This window comes from Talpa europaea, assembly GCF_964194135.1.
Source record: "Talpa europaea genome assembly, chromosome: 3".
Taxonomy (NCBI): domain Eukaryota; kingdom Metazoa; phylum Chordata; class Mammalia; order Eulipotyphla; family Talpidae; genus Talpa; species Talpa europaea.
Window position 1 is genome coordinate 149,459,057 of NC_140069.1, and position 21,457 is coordinate 149,480,513.

The following is a 21,457-nucleotide window of genomic DNA, read 5'->3' on the forward strand; positions in this document are numbered from 1 at the left end:
TGACCAACGAGATGTGTAACAAACTGCACACGCACCCTCTTCTCCCTCCCATGCCAGGAGTGCACGTGGCTGTCACAACAACTCAGTCTTTAAGCCATGACAGAGCACTCGACCCTGCCTGCCAAAATGCAGGCTCAGCCACAGAATGAAATTTAGTCCAAATACCAACAGTGCCATGTCCTGTTACTGCTACCATAATAAGGGGTCACGTACTGTGCTAAGAGAACATCCGCAGGGCGAACATCGCTAACCTCATCCCCAGGTCAAACCACCAGGCTGCCACGCCTCCCTGGTTCTAGGGCCCCTTTAAAATTTTCTCTTTCCTCAATCATCAGATGGCCCCGGCTCTGCTGTATACACAACAGCAAAGTGGGAATACTTGGGAAAGCACGTAGCCCGGCATCGACATCAGGTGCTACATCGATCAGGTAAATAAGATCAGACAACTGGACCTAAGCAGGTGTACTTAACAATGATGTTTTTTAACAATGTGATCACAATTATTTCTAGATGAAAGGTATTTACTACTAAACTGATAATTCACTAAATTTAAAATGCTTATATAATCAAGAGGAGGTTCTTTCTGAAGACTGGCTCATACCTGTAGGATCCAGCAAGGCTTCTACAGCAATGGCATCTGGAAGGCCAACCAGGCTGAGTTCGTCCCATAATTTACCAGCCTGCTCCTCAGAAGCAGTCTGCGTGCTCACGCTCACACAAGACACTGTGTTCTGCTGAGGAGATCGCTCTCTGGGGGAAATAAAGGTGAAAATTAGACAAACAGGGCCTCCCGGGTGGCGCAGCGGTTGAGCGCTGGGTTGCGAAGCTGCCTGCGGCCTCTGCGGCGCCGGTTCGATCCCCGGCTGCTCCCCGGCCACCGGAGGAGGGTCCCACATGGCGCGCAGACCTCTCCTGCCGCCCGCTGCTCCCCTCAGCAGTGTCCTTCGGTCCTTCTGCCTGCTCTGCTCCCCGCTCTGGCTCTGGTGAATTCTCTCACCCTCCCGCGCTTCTGACTGTACCCAGTGCATGTATAAACAAAACAAACAAACAAACAAATAAATAAAACATGCCTCTATAAAAAAAAAAAAAAGAAAGAAAATTAGACAAACAGAAAATTGTTTCAATTTATGACAAATAACGATGTGTGGCCAAATCAATTTCTATTAGGTATAGGTAACTGTAAAACTTCTGGAATTCACCATTTTTATTATTCATAATATAATATGAAGCTGGGTGGCTACCCCATGGCCTGTAACAAAAAGGAAGTCTCCCTCAAGTCCATAGAGGAGTGTTACAAATTACAGTTGCAAACTTACTTTGTCATTCCATAATTTTTTAAAAAACTGACACTCTAAAATATTCTGGTCAGACTATTTTATCATGTAAAAAGAATACTCCCTTTGGCTTACTGAAATGCTTTTAAAACGTAACCTGATCATAACCATTTAAATTTGCTTTTTCATCAAGAAGGGCTGCCATGTCAGAGCCAGCAGTTCATTTTGTGTAAAGAAAGGTTATTTCCAGGGTAAATGTGAGAGGTGGGGGCAGTGGGAGGGTAAGGTGTCACTTGGGGTCCCCAGTCCTGGACACGGCAAGATAGCTGGCCTGAGGTACGAAGCACACGTTCTCTCTACAACGACTGCTCAGTCAGGAATGAGACGCAGAAACAAAACAGCAGCTCAAGGCTGAGAGTTAGCAGTGTAACAGCAAAACCTACAGCATGGAAGCCAAGACTGAGCAAGACAGGGACACCTGGGAGATCCCAGGCCCCACACAGCTCTTAGGATTGACCGGGGTCATCAGGTAAATGCTCAGGGCCAATAACCACTCATGCTGAACATTAAGTGTGGGAATGAGGTGGCCCAACTGTCCTAAGTATGTGACCCAGTCACAACTCTGAACCAACCCCCTACTGAGAGCAGACCCTCAGCCGGCGCATCTGGGAACTGGACACCTAGTAAGAGCAGTCCACACTGCAGCCAGCACACTAGACTCTACGCCTGGACGTGCTGAAATGTAGCAAGAATTGACACATCCCAGTGAGCAGGTCTAAACAAGTAGTTCTAAATGTCAAATCATACAAAAGTAACCAGAAATGCTTATGTCCAGCATTTTAGAAATGCACTCACTTTTTAAAAAATTTAGCCTGCTATGCTAACTTTAGGAGAAAGTTCTCATTTTAACTGCCCACAGTGAGATGAGAATTTTGCCCTGTAACATCCATTCCTACAAATATATTCATTATTTATCACTGTTATTTTGTGGGAGGAGGGAAAAAAAGATTCCCGTCTGAACTGTTTTCTTTGCATCGGTATTTGGTGGCAGGGCTGGGCACATGGGTATAAAAACCAATGGAGTGACCAGCCCCGCCTATGACTGACCAGGCCCTAACCAGCAGTTGTGCCGAGAGCCTCCCTCGGGGTGGTGTGCACATCCACTTCAGCTAGTGCTGCTGTGACCCCTAGGCAACAGCAGCCCGGCTTGTCAAGAACAGCAGGGCAAGTCACCTGAAATACATCCCACAGAACTTTCGGCCTTAACAAAAGGTAAGAGGAAGAACCTTGATTATGCTCTTCTATTTAGTGCCACCAAGAGGGAAAAAGTACTTTTAAAAGTTCCTTTTCAATTAAAAAAAAATTAACTGTTTATCTGGCTTATAGCTCATTAGCAATGTATTTTGTAAATGTTTAAAATAATTACCCAGATAAATTACCTGTCTATCCCTAAATGATTCCCAAATTTTATAAATTTCATTCCTAAGGTTCATTAAATAGTTTATCATTACTTAATAACTTGGTAAACACTAAGTATATATACTGTCATTAAACCAAGGTTACTTTTACACAATTATCTTAGCCCATGCAAGTTTTCACTAAAAATTAACTTAGCTCATAAAATAAGTAGGTGAAGCCCCACTGGCTTGCCCGGAATCAGTGATTCTAAGATCGCCGTTACACAAGGTAGGCCATGAAGCTAAAGCGGCCCGGTCCAGCAGATTTGCAAATCACTGGTGGACATGAGTGTGCAGGACTAGAGCATGTTTTCTTGGGACGTGAAAGTGCAGCTGACCATGAGCGGTGCCCACAAAGCCTCAAGACTAAGCTCCGCTTCTAAGCTCCCTTAAGCAGTTCCACCTTAAATTCTTTTTAAATATTCTCATTCTTGTTATTGTTTCATTTCCTACTTCATGTCTTCAAGGCAATGGCAGCTGTCCAAAAGAAGCAGCCAATCAAGCAAGAACGCGCACAAGGCCTGGTGCTGGGTCTGGATGGGGGCCAGGGGAGGCCACAATTACGTCATGCCTCCAGGGGCAGGGCTGGCCCGCCTTCCACACGAAAGTAATTTCTACACTTTCTCATGGAACAGAAACTTCTACTCTCTCAACCTCCACAGCTAAGCTCACATACAAAGATGGTCTTTAAAGAGAACTCTAAAACATGTAACAAAATTTAACTCAGAAAGAGAACATGCTAGACAGGGGTTCTGAGCGGCTGCGATGACTGTCCACGCTGGACACACACAGCTCCATCATTCCTACTTCACGCAAGGGGAGGGCATCTTCTTTAACGTATAATGGGTCTTCTTGGCATACAATACTTATGAAGTTAAAACTGTCATCACAAGAGCTTATGGGACAGGTCAACATTCTCTGAACCCTAAAACTAACAAAATAAATGACGAACGCAGGCCATGAGTCACTGTTACCCTCTCACAGACAGTAAAAACTTGTTTAGAGGAAAGACGACCTCAGGTTTTACCTTCTTTCCACTCACATACAAATTCCATCAACTACCTCTCAGCACCTAAGCAGCTGCAGTAAGTTTTTAAAATTTTCCTCTAAAAGTTAGCTTTTGTGATCACACGGATTTGGCTAATGTACAGTTAAGACAACAATCTTTTTTCTTAAATGAGCAGCTTTGCGGAAAGGCGTGTCTGTGCTGACAGTGGTCAGAGGCTCCAGGGGGCTGAGGAGCCGCTCAGGAACAGCCTCGGGCTCCCACACACACACACTGTCCTGAGAATGAACTTTGGGTGCGCCCCAACATTTACATTCAAAATGGCTCACTTTCTCTGTCCTCTCTGCTTCCGTGGTGCTGAGTTTTGTGTCTTCTCGCAGGTTCCGTGGCTGTTGTCACTGGCGTCCTTCTTGTTGGAAGGTGGGTTCCTCCCTGGCCAGGTGAGCCCAGGTGTCCCCCGGAACAGCTTCAGGTCCCCTTGTCCCAAGGAGCTCTTCTCGCCACAATAACAAAAGGCGCAGAGCTGGTCACTGGTGGGAGGCAAAGCCGGGCGACAGAGAGGACAGAGTGGTTTATTCAACTGTTGTAAGGGACAGGCCGCTCCAGGCAGTCATGCTTGAAAATTCAAGACTGTTTAGTGCAAACTGAGCTTTTAGACACGCCTGCACCATAAGAACCGTTAAGTCTGGTAGCAATTGCACACTGGTCACTCTCCTGGCCCACAGTATAGCTTTTAGAGTGATAACCAGAACAAAAAATACTAGTTTATTCTTGAAAAAAGAATTTTCTTCTAAATCTAATTCAAGAAAATCAAAGTATGAAAAGAGAATGAAAAAGGCGAAGCTAAGGCTAGGAAGAGGGCTCTCCACAGCAGGCGGGCAGGAGGCTGTATCTGACTGCTGACGGCATGCTCACTCTGCATGATTTTGCACGTGTTGTGTATACGCATGTAATAGGCGCGCACACACGTACACAGTCCATCTTCAGAAAACTAAAGGCAACTAGGAAAGAGTTATTTTTGGTTTTGCCTAAAAGAAACTACTAACTGAATCTTTCACTAGCATTTTAATTTTTATCACTTTCTAAGCTATTAAGCTTCCATTTCTTTCAGCACGCCAGATGTCCAATCTGTTTCTTCCCCAAAAACATCACCTACACAGAGCAGCCATCAGAATGGCAGATGCTTATCCACGACACAGAGCTATTGATGAAGCAAAGGAGCTCGGGCCTGCACTGCACACCCCACACCGCTCACACATGGACGAAATCTTCCCGGGCTTGTAACACCTCAGAAATCTCACCACAGAACTGAGCCACAAAGTACTTCTTCTTATAGAAGTACTCAAATAATCTGATGAATAATCAGGAAAGGTGGGAGAGGCAGGAAGGTAGGGGGAGTCACCCATCTGTGTGGTTTACAGTTGATCCCGAGGGGGAGGCCTGTCCTCTGACGGACATGGTGAGGTGCGGAGACACAGACCCATCCTCACAACAGAAACCCACCTGGGCAGAAGCATCGCCTGCCTGTGGATGAAGCACCCGCTCAAGTTAGGAGGAGGCCACGGCGTCCAACAGGACATTGAGGATTCAGCAGGAGGTTCAGAGATCGCTGAAGGGCCAGCGAGAGAACACAGAACATCGGAGGGCCACGAACCCGTGCCCTCTCCACCCCTCACCAGGTGAGGTCCTGGAACACCTGCAGACCAAGCCTGGGGGACGGCGGGGAGGGGGGATTGGGGGAGGGTAGCAGCCGCCAAATAGGTGAGACACCAGCTCCAGCCACCCCCTCACTCTGCCCAGGGAGCAGGCTAAAGGAGGCCAAAGATGCAGTTGCAGGGCCAACAACCGAAGGGGGAGCAGCGGGGATAGGGTAGGACCTCCACCTGTAGAAGCTGGGACCTGGGCCACCAAGGGCAGAGCCCACGGAACTAAAAGGCACAGCTGCGCTAGGAAACATTCTGGCACTTCCTTGACAATCACCTCTCCTAGGTGAAAACCTACATTTATACCAAACACTGAGCGTGAATATTTATCCCAATTACATTCATGACTGCCCAGAACTGGAAACTCCCCAAGGATCCTGCTGCCAGGAAATGAATAAACGAGGGGGGCAGGGGCCCATGAAAGGAGCTCCAGGCAACAGTGAGGGGACGGCGACCCAAGCCCGCCACCGCATGTGGCCCGCGAGCCGAGGAGAGGCTGCGACCGAGAGGACTAAGAGTCACAGCAGGACCTTCTTTAACAGGCGGCCTGGAAGAGCAGGTGAGCCCTCAGGCCGGTGCTCCTCTACTAGGACCGCAAGGGCGGTTTCAGCCTGGCCCCCGGGCCCAGGGTGGCGGCCGGGACATGCCCTGTGACAGCCCGCGCAGTCCGACCCCAGCTACAGACAGCGCTGCCAGCCCCAAAGTTAAAGTGACTGAATAATAAAACCCCACCCAGATCACACCCGACGCTTGCGCCCTCTGCATCCCTCTGGGGCCAACTCGCTGCCCTCGTGCCTCTCACTGACCTCCCGCCCAGCTCCACGCGTCCGCTGACCTGATTTTGGCTTCCACGCCAACAGAGACCAGGGAGCTGGCGGATTCCTCGGACACAGAGCGCTGAAGGCCTGGGGCCAGTTGCCTGCTGCTGTCCACTTCTGCTCCGGCATCCTCTTCTGCAGACTGCTCTTTGACTTCTGCTTGATAGTAAACAAAAGAACAGGTCATTTTTGCTTTGCCACCGGCATTTGGGGAGTTATTCCTAAAGCCCAAGTTGCAAAGGAGAAAGGACAAGTGACAGAAAGGACACGCCAACACAGCAACGTGCACATGGCACAGCCGCGCTGGCACCGAGTCCACGCAAGGGGGTCACCACCACAGCATGCCCAGCGGGCTCCTCTCAGAAATGACCACTAAGAACCTTATTTTCAGGGTCACAGCAGTTTTTCTTTTTAAAGATTTATTTATGCATACAAAAGCTGGAGTACAGGCCAAAGGTGCGGGGGGTGAGAGAATTCACCAGAGACAGAGTGGGGAACAGAATAGGCAGATCTACTGAAATACACGGCTGAGGGGAGCAGCGGGGAGACAGGAGAGGTCTGCTGCGCCCTGTGGGCAGCTCCCTGGCCAGCTGGCAGATGGAACTCCTGCTGTAGTGGCTGCGAACAGCTTCATGGTGCTGAGACTTAACCCCTGCGCCACCAGGGAGCGCACCAGGGAGGCCCCAGGTTACAGCAGTTTTGTCTATAGAACAAACATGTTTCAATGTGACTCCCTAAAAGGCTTCTTCACAACTTTGCGAATCAAAGTTCCCATTAGCTCAGAGCCCTCCCTGTTTCCTATGGGTCTCCCTCTTCCCAAAAGCTGCATCACAGAAAAGAACACACCCTCCCCCTGCTGCCTTTTGCGATTATCTTCCAGACACCAACCAAACCCCTCGCTCACGCTCTTGGGGAGGAGGGGAGGGCCACCCTGAGCAAAGTCTCTGCAAGCCCTCTTCTCTCTTGAATGGATGCAGCGATGCCCACTTAGTGTTTCGCCCACATCTCTGCACATGATCACACCCCCACCCTGAGGGGCCCCCAGTGCAACTCCATGCTCTTCCTTCAACAATTTCCCTGACTCAAAACTCGCTTAGACCTTTCTGCACCATGCTCCCCCAAACCCCCCAGAATTATTACAATTCTCCGAGTTCTTCCTTTCATCACCAAACTTCAGGAAATGGGATGTGGTGGGTCCCAGTGCCAGCCCTGCCTGTACCTACCTTCCTGACCGGTGCCCAGGTTCCCCAGCTGTCTCCCCACACCACCCCACAGGGCCTCCAAGGACGCCTTCTTCCCATGAGTGGGCGGCTGGCTCTCTTTGGTAAGCAGGGAGATAGAATGGGGACCGTGGGCAGGGCAACCCCAACACCTGTCACACCTAGTACCCACTCTGCAGCCTGAGGTTACTCACCTCGGCCTCACGCAAGCACCTGGAAAAGGAGAAAAGGCCCCATCCCGTGGGGCTCTTACGGGAGAAGGTGGCCCAACGCCCGCCCCAGAACAGGCTCCTTCCAGTTCCCAGATACAGTCTCTGCCCTGATGGCTTGAACGAGCCCTTCTTTGAAGAACTTGATTATTATCCGGGTTTCAAGTCTCCTCTGACTTACTGGTTTGTAAATCAGCATCTGGAGCCCTGACTCCTGCCAGGGCCAGACCACGTTCTCACTGATTCTGGATACGCCGAGCAGCCGCCGGCTCCCACCCAACTCCACCTCACTCCCACAGCACGTGACGCAAGTCTTCTAGATTAAAAGTGAAATTTACAGGAGGGTTTTGACAAATGAATAGTTTTGAGAACCATTCACTGTGTGGTCACAAAAACTACCAATAATTGTAGATCCTGTCAGATCACAAAATTAATGATGAAATGAGGCAAACGGATGGTTTTGGTTTTTCCTTTAAAAATAACATCTCTTTTTTAAATCGAAATTTGAAAGTGGAGCATCCGTCAAGGGTGTGTGGGCCTCTCAGTCACGGGGTCTGCTGGCGACCTCCAGCGCAGCGCTGACACCAGTAACTAGTGTCACATCTGCAAATGCAAAGTGCACTTGCGTCAAGGAATGATTAAAAGAGCCACACTTCTTAGAGTATAAAAAAGTTAAAATTTCTACATGACAAAAAAACCTCACAAACAAAATGAAAAATTTCATCACGAATTGAAAGAAAATACGGTAACCTGTAGCTCCCCTCAGCAGTGTACTTCGGTCCCTCTGCCTGCTCTGCTCCCCGCTCTGGCTCTGGTGAATTCTCTCACCCTCCCGCGCTTCTGACTGTGCCCAGTGCTTGTATAAATAAATAAATAAATCTTTAATTTAAAAAAAAAAAAAAGGAAAAAGGAAAAAAAAAAAAAAGAAATCCAAATCCCAAGAATGTAAACCCCAGCCCGGCAGGCGCGGGCTCCCTAGACAATGGACACAGGCTGAGGCCCACCCCGCCACCCCCTCCAGCGAGCCAGGCTTCAGGAGGCCATGACTGCCCAGCAGCGACCGTCCCAGTGCCTCGCGGCTCTGCTCGGCTGTTTCTCACAAATGGCAGTGACTCAAGTGGCCACGCATGCCCACATCCCCAAGAAGCCGCACCTGTGTCTCCCTCCTGTGGACTGGGACATGAGCCTCAGCCACCCCACGCCAGGCTACAAGCGAGCCCTGACTCCAAGAGAGCAGAGACTGGGGGGGAGGGGCGTGCTGGCCCATCAAACAGCACGTTGCTGTCCCGTCTGCCTGGACCTCACCAGAAACATCTTTACGGAAGGGAAACATTAACTTGCTCTACTTAAGCCTCTGCTGTGTGGTGGGGTCTCTGTCACAGCCTAATCCATGCCAAGGGATCACAAAAACTGATATTGGCCGTGGGGGACCCCATAACCAAAACTTAAAAACAGGTGGGGTGGGGTCAGCCAGTGAGAACGGTGTCTCTGGGACTGGGAGACCAGGGGCCCTTTATATGTGGCGGCCAAGCACAGGGCAGAACAGCATCCGCAGTCACAGGCTGGGGCCCGTAGGTTCGGGTTCACGCCCTTTGAAATTAAGTCCTGCATTTCAGAAAGGGGAAAAACATTTAAAAAATAGAAAAAGAAAAAAGAAATGGCATCAGGACCAGGCCTGAACCCCAAGGAGGGAAGGCCAGTCGAGCAGCTGAGGGTTCGCTGCCGTGGGCTCCCGGCCACTGTCGCTGCAGCCCAGCCATTGCCTTGAGCTGGTCTACACAGTAGGGACTGGTGCGTTTGGGTTTGGGTTTTGACTTTGTTTTGGTTATTTGGTCTTTATGGAGTTGAGGCTCTTACGTCACTTCCTAGGGGACAGGGATGCCCAGTCCCAACTCAGCACCAACTCACTTCACACTGCAGAGGAAGTGAGTTGTAGCGACAGAAGGTAGCTTCTCTCACTGCCCTGCGTGGTGGAGCGGGTAAGGGAGCCCTACAAGGCACCAGAGTCCGGCAGGAATTGGGGTCCCCTCATGGCCCAGCCTAGGTCTTCAAAGACTTGTCATCCACGTGCGCCCTGGGCTCAACGACTAAACCCAGAGACAACGGAGGGAATGATTCTGACCCAGTACTCGGCTACCGCCAGCGCACTTCTGAAAACGCCGGACCCTGGACACCGTCTCAGCTCACCCCCGAGCTAGAGGCCCGGTGCTCCCCTGCTCAAGTGCCCGCGGTCTCAAACCGTGGAGGTGGCGCAGGCAGACTCTCGTCTGCATTTAACAGTGTCGGTGCGATCTTTTCCTCTGACACGGTGGCCCCAGTGCAGCCTCCCCTTACTCTGCAGCTGACCTAGACCACAGGCCAATTTGGCACAGAGCCAGGGAGGCAGAGCTTACCAATGGGGGTGGGGGTGGGGCGCGCTGGTTCATCCCTGCCACCACCACCCCCACCCTGTGCTTATTCAGCTCCCCCAGGTGCACACGGTGGCAGCACCTACGCTGGAGCAGCATCTCTCAAAGGAGATTCTGGGGACAGTGTGTCCAGCTTTCTGGCAGCACCTTTGCGCTATCAAATCTTGGGGCACAATGGTAAATGGGGTGCAATGCAGGTCACACCCAAAACCTGCCCCAACAGTACCATACCACCTCTCCAGGCTCTTACTTCCTCCTAAGAAGTTGGCTTCATGACATGGAAACATTTTAAATTCGTAACACAGGTTGCTCACCGTGTTGGTAAAAATCAAAGGCTTGGAATTAACGGGGGAAGAATTCGCACGGCAGCTCGGTCACTAGCTAGCAATGTGACCTTGGCAAGTTACAGAAGCTCATCTCAATTTCAGTTTGCTAATTATTTAGAAGACAGCTAACTCCGCCTACCACGAACCACCCCTAGGAGCAAACAGGTGGGATTCGCAGAGCAGTGAGCCCGCCGCTTCGCGCACCAGCGGCATGGCAGACGCCATGTCCACACTCACACACCGTGTCCTAACCATGTGTTACTTCCACATCTAGCCGGTTTCAGGCTCTTGATGTCATATCGCATACTATCAAATTGTATTATGGCAAGTCACAGGGATAAAGAGATCATCTATTTAGTACCTCCTGGCTCCACGGGGGAGTTAATAAAGCATCACTGCAGAATGATATCTTACCAAACAAAATTTTGAGCAACTGTGGCACCATGCTGGTAACCATGACAGTTGCCATGAGGAGCCCTAGATCCGTAGTGGGTCTCGTCAGGAGACAGGGAATGGCCACTCAGGACCCAAGGCACAGGGAATTATGGGAACAGATGGGGTGTGTAGCTTAGAAAGGCTTCAGTAAGGCACCAGAAGTCCAGCTAATAATATGAAGGACACACAGATGCATATCTAGTAGTCCACTCACTTAATTCTTCACTTTAAAAATACATATTCTCGTTTAAACGGTAAACTGACATACAATAGTTAAACAATAACTCAAAATGACACAGGACAGCCACATATGAAAGAATGAAACTAGACCATTCTCTCAGCCATACACAAAAATTAATTTTAAATGGATTAAAGGCCTGGATATAAGACCTAAAGCCACAAAATACTCAGAAGAAAACACTGGCAAGACACTCCAGACGTCAGCCTTAGAGGTGTTTGTGGGCCTGGACTCCAGCAGCGAAGGGACAAGCAGCAAGCGGGACTACATCAACCTACGACGCTTCTCACAGCAAGGGAAAGTGCTACACATCAACATAAAGAGGTTAAACTACTGACGGGAGAAGACATTTGTACATAACACAGCCAACAAGGGGTTAATCCTGAAAATACATAAAGAACTCACAAAACTCAACAATGAAAAAACGATCTTATTTGAAAGTGAGCAGGGGATCTGATTAGACACTTTTCCAGAAAGGATCCACAGGTGGCCAACAGTCCCGTGACAAGATGTTCATCACGTCTCACTATCAGGGAAACGCAAACCAGAGCAACACCGAGACATCGCCTCACACCTGTGAGAAGGGCTATCTTCAAAGACAAGGAACGACAAGCGGCGGAGACGAGGCCCCTCGTGTGCTATTGGTGGGCTCAGTAGCTGTAGTGGCCACGATGGAAAACAGTGTGCAGATTGCTCAAAAAATTAAAACTTAAAATCCCATGATACAGTTATCCCACTTCTCGTTATTTATCCAAAATATAGAAAAACGCTCAATCAAAAAGATATGTGCACCCCCATGTTCACTGTAGCATTATTTACAACAGCCAAGAACTAGAAACAAACTAAGCACCCATCAAATGACTTCCGTGGATTAAGTGGTGATATACGACCACGGCAGAGTATTATTCAGCTATCAAAAGATGAAATCCTGCTATTTACAAGAACCTGGATGGACTGGGAGCATATGTCACTGAATGAAGTAAACCAGACAGAGGGAGACACACACTATGATTTCATTCATATGTGATATACAAACACGACAAAGACACCCACGAGCTAAGGAAAAGAAAGACAACACAGACTTTGGGAGTGTGGGGTGATGGGTGGCCACCAGAGGGGAGGGAGCAGAAGGAAGGGCCAAGTGGGGGCAAGCACAGGCTGGAGAGGTGAAGGGTGGCTGGGACTCTGGGCGGGGAGTTAGTGCGGTACAGACACACGTGCCGAGAACACCAACCACCAGAAGTATGGCGCACGCCAGGTCACAGGGGTGAGCGGCCACGCAGCTGCCAGAAAGCAGCTCAGGCTCCAGCACCGCAAGCCCAAGGGTGCTCTTCCTCCACCACACACTGGGGCAGGGCATGTGCCCAGCGCATCGTTTGATGACGAAATTAGGGTTGAAGAGAAATGGTAACAGCTCTAGTGTGGCTGCGACCGAAGCATCACTTGTGGCGCTGGAGATAGAAACCAAAACTAGAGTTTTCCTCTTTATTTTCCAAGCACAGCTGATAAGATGACAGAGAGGACATCTGCCTCACAGTCAAGTTCATGCGAATAAAACACTGGGGTTTTGGACAATGATGAGATCAGTTTCCTCCAGTTACATAATTATTTGAAAGGGGCGTGTGTGTCCACAAATACATCCAGCAGAGCCACCCACATGACAACAGATGTCAACACTCCCCCAGTGCTGTGTGATCTCTCGAGGCAGCCTGTCTAATGTCTTTAAATGCACCTGAGCAGTGCTTCTGAGACACTGGATGGAGAACCATGTCTTTATACTGACCATCCAGATTCAGAACTCGTGACACCAACCTCACTGTGAACACGCAACAGACAACAGGGCGAGCGCACCTCCGTCCAGAGAGCGGGCTTCCTTGCCACGCTCAGCGTCCGCGAACGGACCCTCATCGCTACTTCAGCATTACAACAATCACTAAACTTGCTGCTACCTTTTATAATTTAAGTGCAAATGAAAGACAGCACATTATAAAGTTAGCCATCTGGCCTTTTTTTTTTTTTAAGATTTATTTTTTTTATTTATTTATACAAGCACTGGGGTACAGTCAGAAGCATGGGATGGTGAGAGAATTCTGGCCTTTTTTGATACTGTTTCAATATAATTGTTTACCTTTGCAGCCTTGTGTATTTTCACCTTATTCATTTCAAACCACTATTTAGAATAGAGTCTGCAAAGGAGTCAGGGGCAAGAGTGTCCCGTGCCGGGAGATGCACCCTACTGGGCAGGATACCCTTCAAGAGCAGGCACCACCGCTGCCTACACGCCCAAGTCCATCACAAAACACGGATGAGGTTCAATCACCATTTAATGGATTGACTAATTAATCATATACTATGTTAAAAATGCAAGCAGGTAGTTCTGTGTACATTTACATTTATTTTCGTTAATTAAAATTATTGTGGAGAAGCGTGGTTGTCCTAGGAGTGCGAAGAATATAATTCGGGTACTGTATGAAGACTTGCAAAAGCACAGAGAAAACTGCACAAAACATTCACGGCCGCGACCGCTGCCGCTCCACACCCGCGTGCGTCCTTAGTGCCCGAGCAGCAGGCACAGCCGCGCTTGGTCAGCTGCTGAGCAGAATGAACCGTACTTCTCTCTCTAACTTCCTTTACCGTCACAGAACTTTTGTGATGCTTCCCTGCTACTAAGAAGACAGAAGACTGTCTAAGAAGTTGGGTGACCGCGTCCTTTCCTTCCACAGACAGGAGCCCAAATCCCCACAGTCAGGATCTCCAGGCACGTTTCTGTCTTCTAAGTGTCTGTGTCCTCTGTACGCAAAACACGTGGTCGACAACGAGCCACCACTGGAAACTGCAACATCTTAGTTACTAAGCTTTATTCACTAAACTACTTAAAATACTGACGCTGGTTAATGCTATGAGGACTTTCATACTCTCCCACGGCTTGGCTTGGGAAGATGAAAATGTGAGCTACCAAAAATTAGAAGTAAAAGCTGAAACATCATTTTCTCTAGGAGTTAAAACTTTTACAGCTAATTTACTCTCCTTACATTCACCCCTAGTTCCCTAAGTTTTCACAAATATTCATTACTGTGATCATTTTTATGTGATTTTTTAAAATTCAGGTACACAGACCCAAGGAGACAAAAAGGCTCTGCATGCTAGCATCCAATACTGAGCAAGAGCCCAAAAACCCCAGACATTAATTAAAATAGCTATTTTAATAACATGCTTTAATGGACAGTGGACGGCCCAAGAATGCTGCCCAGGAGCCCTAGGCACACACAGGCTTGTGGCTCCAGAACCTGAACTGTTCACTGTTGTGCCTGAAGAGTGAGAGCTACAGGGAAGAAACTGCGAGAACAAATCAATTAGAGAACTGAAAGCAAGAGGAGCCACACAAAGCCACAATAGCACTCAAAAGAGTGCTGGTCCCGTGGACGGAGGGCTGAGGAAACACACGAGGGACTAAGGCAGCGGAAGCGCCAGCAGGACAGGCAGGGTCTCCTGGGTGGGATGGAGGGACAGACTGCAAGACTTCCTGGAGGGAAGAGTCGTGAACAAATACCCTTCAATAGGCGAACGCTAACACAAAGTGCGCTGCATCTGTACAACAACAAAAGGCTGTACTGACACATGAACAACTGGGCTAACCTCAGGTGTTGGGATGCACCAAAGGGGCCGGCTCGGGGGCGACGTGCTGTATGACATCATTTACAGGGCCTTTTTCCAGATGTTACAGTGAGAAGACCAAATCAGCGGCTGCCAGGGGCTAACTCGGGGGGAGATATGACTTTAAAGGGATAACGCAAAGGAGTTTTGGTGATAGAACAAGCAAAATCAGCCCAACAAATAAGAACTTCTTAGGGCTTTTAGTGAGAATCTTTGCTTCCAAAACTGCCAGACTCAATGAGAGATAAAAGATGATTCGGCATCCGTCTAGGTTTATAAGTACAGCACAAGAGCTTAAAAATAAAACCCCTTCCCATAGAAGGGAGGGACGGTGAATATTCACAGAGAGAAGAGGCAGCCTCAAGAAAAGGCTCGAGGAGCTGAGCGACTGTCTGCAGGGAGGAAGCGAAGCGGGGCGCAGGGGGCCTGAGTATGCACTTCCTCTGGGACTGCATGTCAGCCAGGAACTGAGAGGCTGGCAGGCTGCTAACAGTGGAGTCTGTGGGTAACTAACTTGTCTCTGTCAGGATGTAGAAAGAAAGAGTCAATGAAAGTTTTCACTGACATTTTAGATTCTAGAGAAAGAACTGATGCATCAAGGATAACTGGGGGTTTCGAAAAGTCTGTAACCTAGAGAAATTGACAAACCAAGTCACAGATGTAATCAAAACTGTCAACTTGGGGGACAGAGGAGAACAGTTAGTTGCTAGCTGCCGGTGAGTGAAGGTGACAGGAAGACACAGTCACAGGGAACACAGTCACAGCCACACAGGATGAGTAAGTCCAGAGACCAGAAACATGCGTGGCAGTGAGAGGTGCAGGGTGAGCAGACTCCAGCCACGCCCCTCCTAGAAAAGACAGGGACACGTGAGGAGACCTACTGACTGCCAGGGCTGCACTGGCCAGCTCACCTGTGTATGCACATCAAATCACGGTGTCCACAAATACACGTTATTTTAATTTTAAATGTATTCGGTAAGATAAACATGGCATTATTATTTTTAAAAGAGTGAGGTTGGTCAAATGTGCTGTCCAACTGCTTATTTCCCCAAGTACCAAAAAGTCAGTAATGAGGGCAAAGGAAAATATATTACAGAACGCATTTTTTTAAAATTCAATGTGTCAGACTTAACAGCAGTTTTATTAAAAATTACAGACAATTGAAAATGTTTCAATTACAACTATAGAAATTCATTAGCAAAAGTGTGTGAAACAAAACAAAATTCTATGGCAGATTAAAGTTGGTTGCAAATGGTGCTATTGCTCGCACCTGAGGTGGCGTCTCCTCCTCCTGCTGAACGTGGGCTGGCCAGTGGATGCCCCAAGCAGCAGGAACAGCACTGGAGATGCCAGGCATCCCCACGAAGCCCCAGGATCCACAGCCGGGTCCTAACCGCCTTCTTATCCCACAAAGGCCCTAAGATGATGCCAAGTATGTTTGGGGCCCAGCCAGGTCCAGTCTGGTACCCATCCCATCAATACACCAAGTAGGAGATCCTGGGCCCTCCAGACCAGCCTTAGCACCAGTGAAGAGATTCAGGTGACCCCAGCTGGAGCTCACAGAGCTGCATGCTCAAGCCCTACAATCGGTGACCCACAAAATCCCAGCATGATGTCTATGTCTCAAACAATTATGTTTTGGGGTGATAAGCTATGCACCAATATAGAACTGAAAAATTATTTTTAAAATTCTAGTTGACACACTTGTAAATTACCACTGGATAAATGAAGAAATAAAAAATCAAAAAATAGATGAAGATAAACAAAAATAATGATACAATCTATCAGAACCTATGAGACACCTCAAAAACAGTACCAAGAGTACATAGCAATCCCGGCCCACATCAGGAAACATGAAATAAACTCTTGACATCTCACTGTGAAACCAAGGCAACCTGAGGGAAAGGCCTGGGGTGGGGGCAAGAGGGGCCAGTGGGCCAAAGTTGAGGACCTGGTCACAGAGAGGGTGTGAGAGCACATATCTGTAGTGGCCTGGGCCTATTTCCCCCCCTCCCCCCAGGAGAAGATATGAAGATATCAACCTATTTTACCACAATAAACCTAACAGGGAAAACATACATAAATTTGTGTTTGAAAAATGTCTTCTTGCTAATCATAGACTACATATATATATACAGATGTGTGTCTGCTCCACTGTCTCCTCACTCTAGGACCCAAACTGTCCAAGCTGCGACCAACTCAAACACTGACACTGGAAGAAGGGTTCTGCCCTAATACAGGCATGACCCAATGTGATTTCCACCCACAACCCACCACACACCACTCATCAAAGGCCGGGAACAGCAATTCCATCATGTATCCAGCAGAAGAGTCAGAACTAGTAACAGAGAGTCACACAAGTAATAGCCACCATAGGTATATACAGCTGTAAAATAATATACTAAATTCACTTTAAGAAATCTCAAGGGGGGCCTCTCTGGTGGTGCAGGCAGTTGAGCGCAGCGTGAAACTGTTCGCAGCCTCTATAGTGCCAGTTTGATCCCCGCTGGCCTCGGAGCAACCCACATGGCGAGCAGACCTCTCCTGTCGCGCCCGCTGATCCCCTCAGCAGTGTATTTTGTCAGTCTGCCTTCTCTGTTCCCTGCTCTGTTTCTGGTGGATCCTCTCACCCTCCCGCGCATCTGGCCTGTACTCCGGTTCTCATATAAATAAATCTCAAAAAAAAAAAAAAAAGAAAGAAAGAAAGAAATCTCAAGGGCCTCCCTGGTGGTGCAAGGGGTTAAGCACCACACTATGAAGCAATTTGCAGCCTCTACAGCATGAGTTTGATCCCCGGCCGGCCAGGGAGCAACCCACATGGCGCGGCAGACCTCTCCTGTCTCGCCCGCTGCTCCCCTCAGCAGTGTGTTTCAGTCAGTCTGCCTGTTCTGTTCCCCACTCTGTCCCTGGTGAATCCTCTCATTCCCCCGCATCTCTGGCCTGTACTCCAGCTCTTGTACACATAACTAAATAAATCTTAAAAAAAGAAAAGAAGAAAAGAAAGAAACCTCAAAAGAAAAAAAAACGACAGGTGAAGACAAGGCGAGTGAGGGACGAACTCTCACATGGAAAGAGAAGACTGGGACCAGCGAGCTGGACGGAGTGTGTGCAGGCTTCTTCCTGGTGCCGTGGCACCGGCGCCGTCGAGCATGAGCAGTGACAGTCGGGATGTACAGACAAGAGTTGTAACACTTTCTAGCGTAATGACATCATTAAAATTTCCAATCACCGTTTATTATATCATAATTGGGTCAAAAGGAGCTAATTACAGTTACACGAGCTTCACTCCAATCCCACCCATTTCATCAAGCACACTGACAGAACAGAAGTAAAAACTAATGTTGAAAGTCCCCACCACCATTAGCAAATCAACAGGCCATAACTTCACATTAATAACTGGACCAGAAGACAGTCTATGAATTGTATGTGTGGTCTACCAGATTCAGACATGAATCTACCAGATTCTAAGTGTCAAGTAACTAAGGAATCAAACCCTGTGCTTGGGGAGAGTTGAGGTGGGGAGATGTTTTGAAACAGTCCAGGGCATCCTACACTTCTCAACAAGAGTATGACTGGACGCCGCTCGTGGACATGACTGAGGGCAGTCACAGAGCGGGCATGGATGGTGTTGAACACTGTGGGCTTAACTATGCCGACAGATAAATCTGAGGCATTTCTGTGCTTCTGCACAGACAGTAACTATATTTTTCATGACCACTGATTAATAAATAGTTCATCAACCTATAAAAGAAAAGGCCTTACCTATAATATATGCATGTAAAATGACAAACAAAAGGATGCTGGAAGCGACCAGAGTCCCAGCTGGATTAAAGGAGCACAGAAAGCACCACTCCATCTACTAACAAAATGCCAAACAAGCTGAAAAATCACCAGCTCTTTTTAGAACTGTAAAGAAAGTCAAGTCCTGGGACAGCACTGGAAGCACAAACAGGCCAGCCCATAGGATGGAGATGCCCTGAAGCAGAACCGCTAAAGGAACCAGCGCTGGGCTGGACACCTGGACTGGGGCTGACAATTCATCTGAGAGAAAAACTCCAGGGAGACCCCACACACTTTTAGCTATACCTGCTGGAGCACTACCAAATTCTAAGTGCTGAATAATTTAAGAAAAATCCCCTGTGCCTGGGGGAGGGGGTGTTATGAAACACTTGAGAGCATTCCACGCTCTGACCAAGGTCTGTCATTGCGATAAACTGTTACACTGGACCCCACCCTACTAGAGCTTCCTTAGAGCACAGTGACCCAGAGGTAGGGAAATATTCAACCCCATCCCTCTCATCATCCCACCCCACCTAAAAGGGGAGGGGAAGACAGAAGCACACAGGAAGCTCACAGAGCAGAGGCAAAGATCGAATACAAGACTGAGCGCCACTCACAGCACTGCCCGGTGCTGCCCTCCAAGAGCTCAGCACCTGAGCGTCAAAGGCCTGTTACCCAGCAAACAAGACACTGAGAAATTCAAAAGTGAAAAACACACTAACAAGAATGAAAAATTCCTCAAATGAGCATCTTCTGAAATAGAAAACATCTCAACAGCAACCTTCAAAATGGTTAAAAAAAAAAAAAAAAAAAAGGAGGATGAAAAATGAAGACTGGAAAGAAAAAAAAAAAAACAAAACAGAAGAACATCTAAAAAGTGTGGGACAACGACAAAATGTCTGACATGTGCCCCGGAAATGCCAGAAGAAGAGAGAAAGAAACAGCAAAAAAAGTATTAAATAATGCTGAGAACAGCCCCAGAGTAACGGACAGCAGCCGCCCACCAAGGAGCACCACGCAGGGGCTACACACAAATCACAAAGGGCAGCGGGTGCATTCAGACCACAGGAAATTACAGGTGAAGAGGAAAACTGACCTACAGAGGAACAAACAGGCTATTGCATCTGCACAGAAGACAGCAGCACAGGGCACACCTGCTGATCCCACGCGACCACCCTCCCTGACACCAGAAACAGACACTGCATGGAAACAACACAGCTGCAGACACTGTCTCACGAGCGCACATGCAAACTCGACGAACGGGCTCCAGCAACGTACAGAGCAGGTGTTATACACTATGGCCAAGGGGCTTTCTCCAGGCATGCAAGGATGGCTCAACGTGGGAACATCTATCAACTGTACTCCATCTAATCAATAAGCTGAGAGAAAAACATCACATGATCCCACGAAAAGGCATTTGACAGATTCAGAACTATCGTGACAAAAACTCTGAGTAGGGTAGGAATAAAGGGAAACACCCTCAGTTTGAAAAAGAATTGGTACCAAACCCACAACCAACACTGTATTTCACGGTAAGAAAACACAAGCTTTCCCCCATCACCAGGAACATGGCAAAGATGTCCCCGCTCACGACTCCTTTTTGCCATCCTCTGGAGGGTCTAGTTAAGACAATAAGACTAGAAAGGGAAATGCAGGTACATTGACTGGAAAGAAAAAATAAACGGCCTTTGCCTGCAGATGTCATCAATGTAGAAAATCCAAAATAATCCACCAGAGTTTGAGGCTGCAGGATGTACACTAATATGAACAAGTGGAATAGGAAATACATTTAAAATGTCATTACACCAACACCCCTCCCAAAAAATGCAACACTTGTATAAATCTATCAAAATATGGGCAAGATCTGTATGATCCAAACTATAAAGTCTAATGAAATAAATCAAAGAAGAGAAACAAGTCGGTAACATCCCAAAAGCCTAGTTTTTATGTCTCATCTGCTTTTTCCTTAGAAAGAATAGGGAGTCCGCAGAGAAAAATCACATGATCACAAAAGTGAGCTTTTAAATGGACTAAAAATTTATATTCAAATGCAGGCAGAGAGAACTGAAGATGGCCCTGAACAATACTATTGCTAAAGGGTGGTGAGCGCCAAAACATTCTGAGATGACACAGAGGCTGCTCCTGCAGCCCCCTTTTGCTGGCGAAAGGGCTAACTCCAGTGAAAACATAAATTGTCATTGCAATTGGCTAAATCTTAATTGGCCAAGTATGATGAACTAGAACAAGTTTGCAAAGGCCTGATTATATAACGATTCCCAAAGAGAAACGGAATTTCTTTTCTCAAGTAACTAGTACTTCATTAAAGTTGATTTTATTCATAAAGGAAAATGCACGGAGACGACGAACGGCCACCACCTCCAGACCGCGGAAGCTTCCCCACAGAGCTTAGCGCCACAGCAGCCCGATTTGGGAGATACCTCGATGCTCTCCCAGTGGCCACTTTACAGGACACACCCCCTGACAGGGCCGCGGTGAGCAAGTGTGCTCAGATTACTGCACATCGCCAGAGCAAGGCGTGGAGGCAGGGGACGTACAGGAGACTTTCCAATAACCCTTGGATCTGGAGACTTGCAGAGGTGTTAACAGCGGGCAGTCACCTCCAGGGTGCTTTCAAATTGAGACACATTTATGAAACTCTTCTTAGCCTGGGGTTACCGGGAGGTTGACAGTTTTAACAATTATTAATTGTTCTTTACCCTTTCGTTGCTATTCTCCTTATGCGTTCACTTAAAAAACTGGACAAAGGTCTTTCCAAGGACAAAGACAGAGGAAAGACAAACACATTCCATTTTATTTAACTTTAGTATGAAAGGCCAGGATTAAAAAAAAAAAACTATCTGCTCCTGTTAATGCCCTTCACATGTCACTGGCGACAACACGAGAAGCCAGTGCTAGCGCGGCGGCGGCT

At 48.0% G+C, this 21,457-nt stretch overlaps 1 protein-coding gene across 1 annotated transcript in view; it reads right to left on the reverse strand.

The window, feature by feature from the left end:
• Window positions 1-21,457, reverse strand: part of KMT2C (lysine methyltransferase 2C) — a gene marked incomplete at both ends in the record, with an annotated part of 180,998 nt that overhangs the window by 109,945 nt on the left and 49,596 nt on the right. Inside the window, 3 exons of the mRNA XM_084230748.1 lie at window positions 602-750; window positions 4,067-4,267; window positions 6,276-6,414. Coding sequence (XP_084086874.1) covers window positions 602-750; window positions 4,067-4,267; window positions 6,276-6,414 — 489 coding nt within the window. The remainder of the gene's footprint in view (window positions 1-601; window positions 751-4,066; window positions 4,268-6,275; window positions 6,415-21,457) is intronic.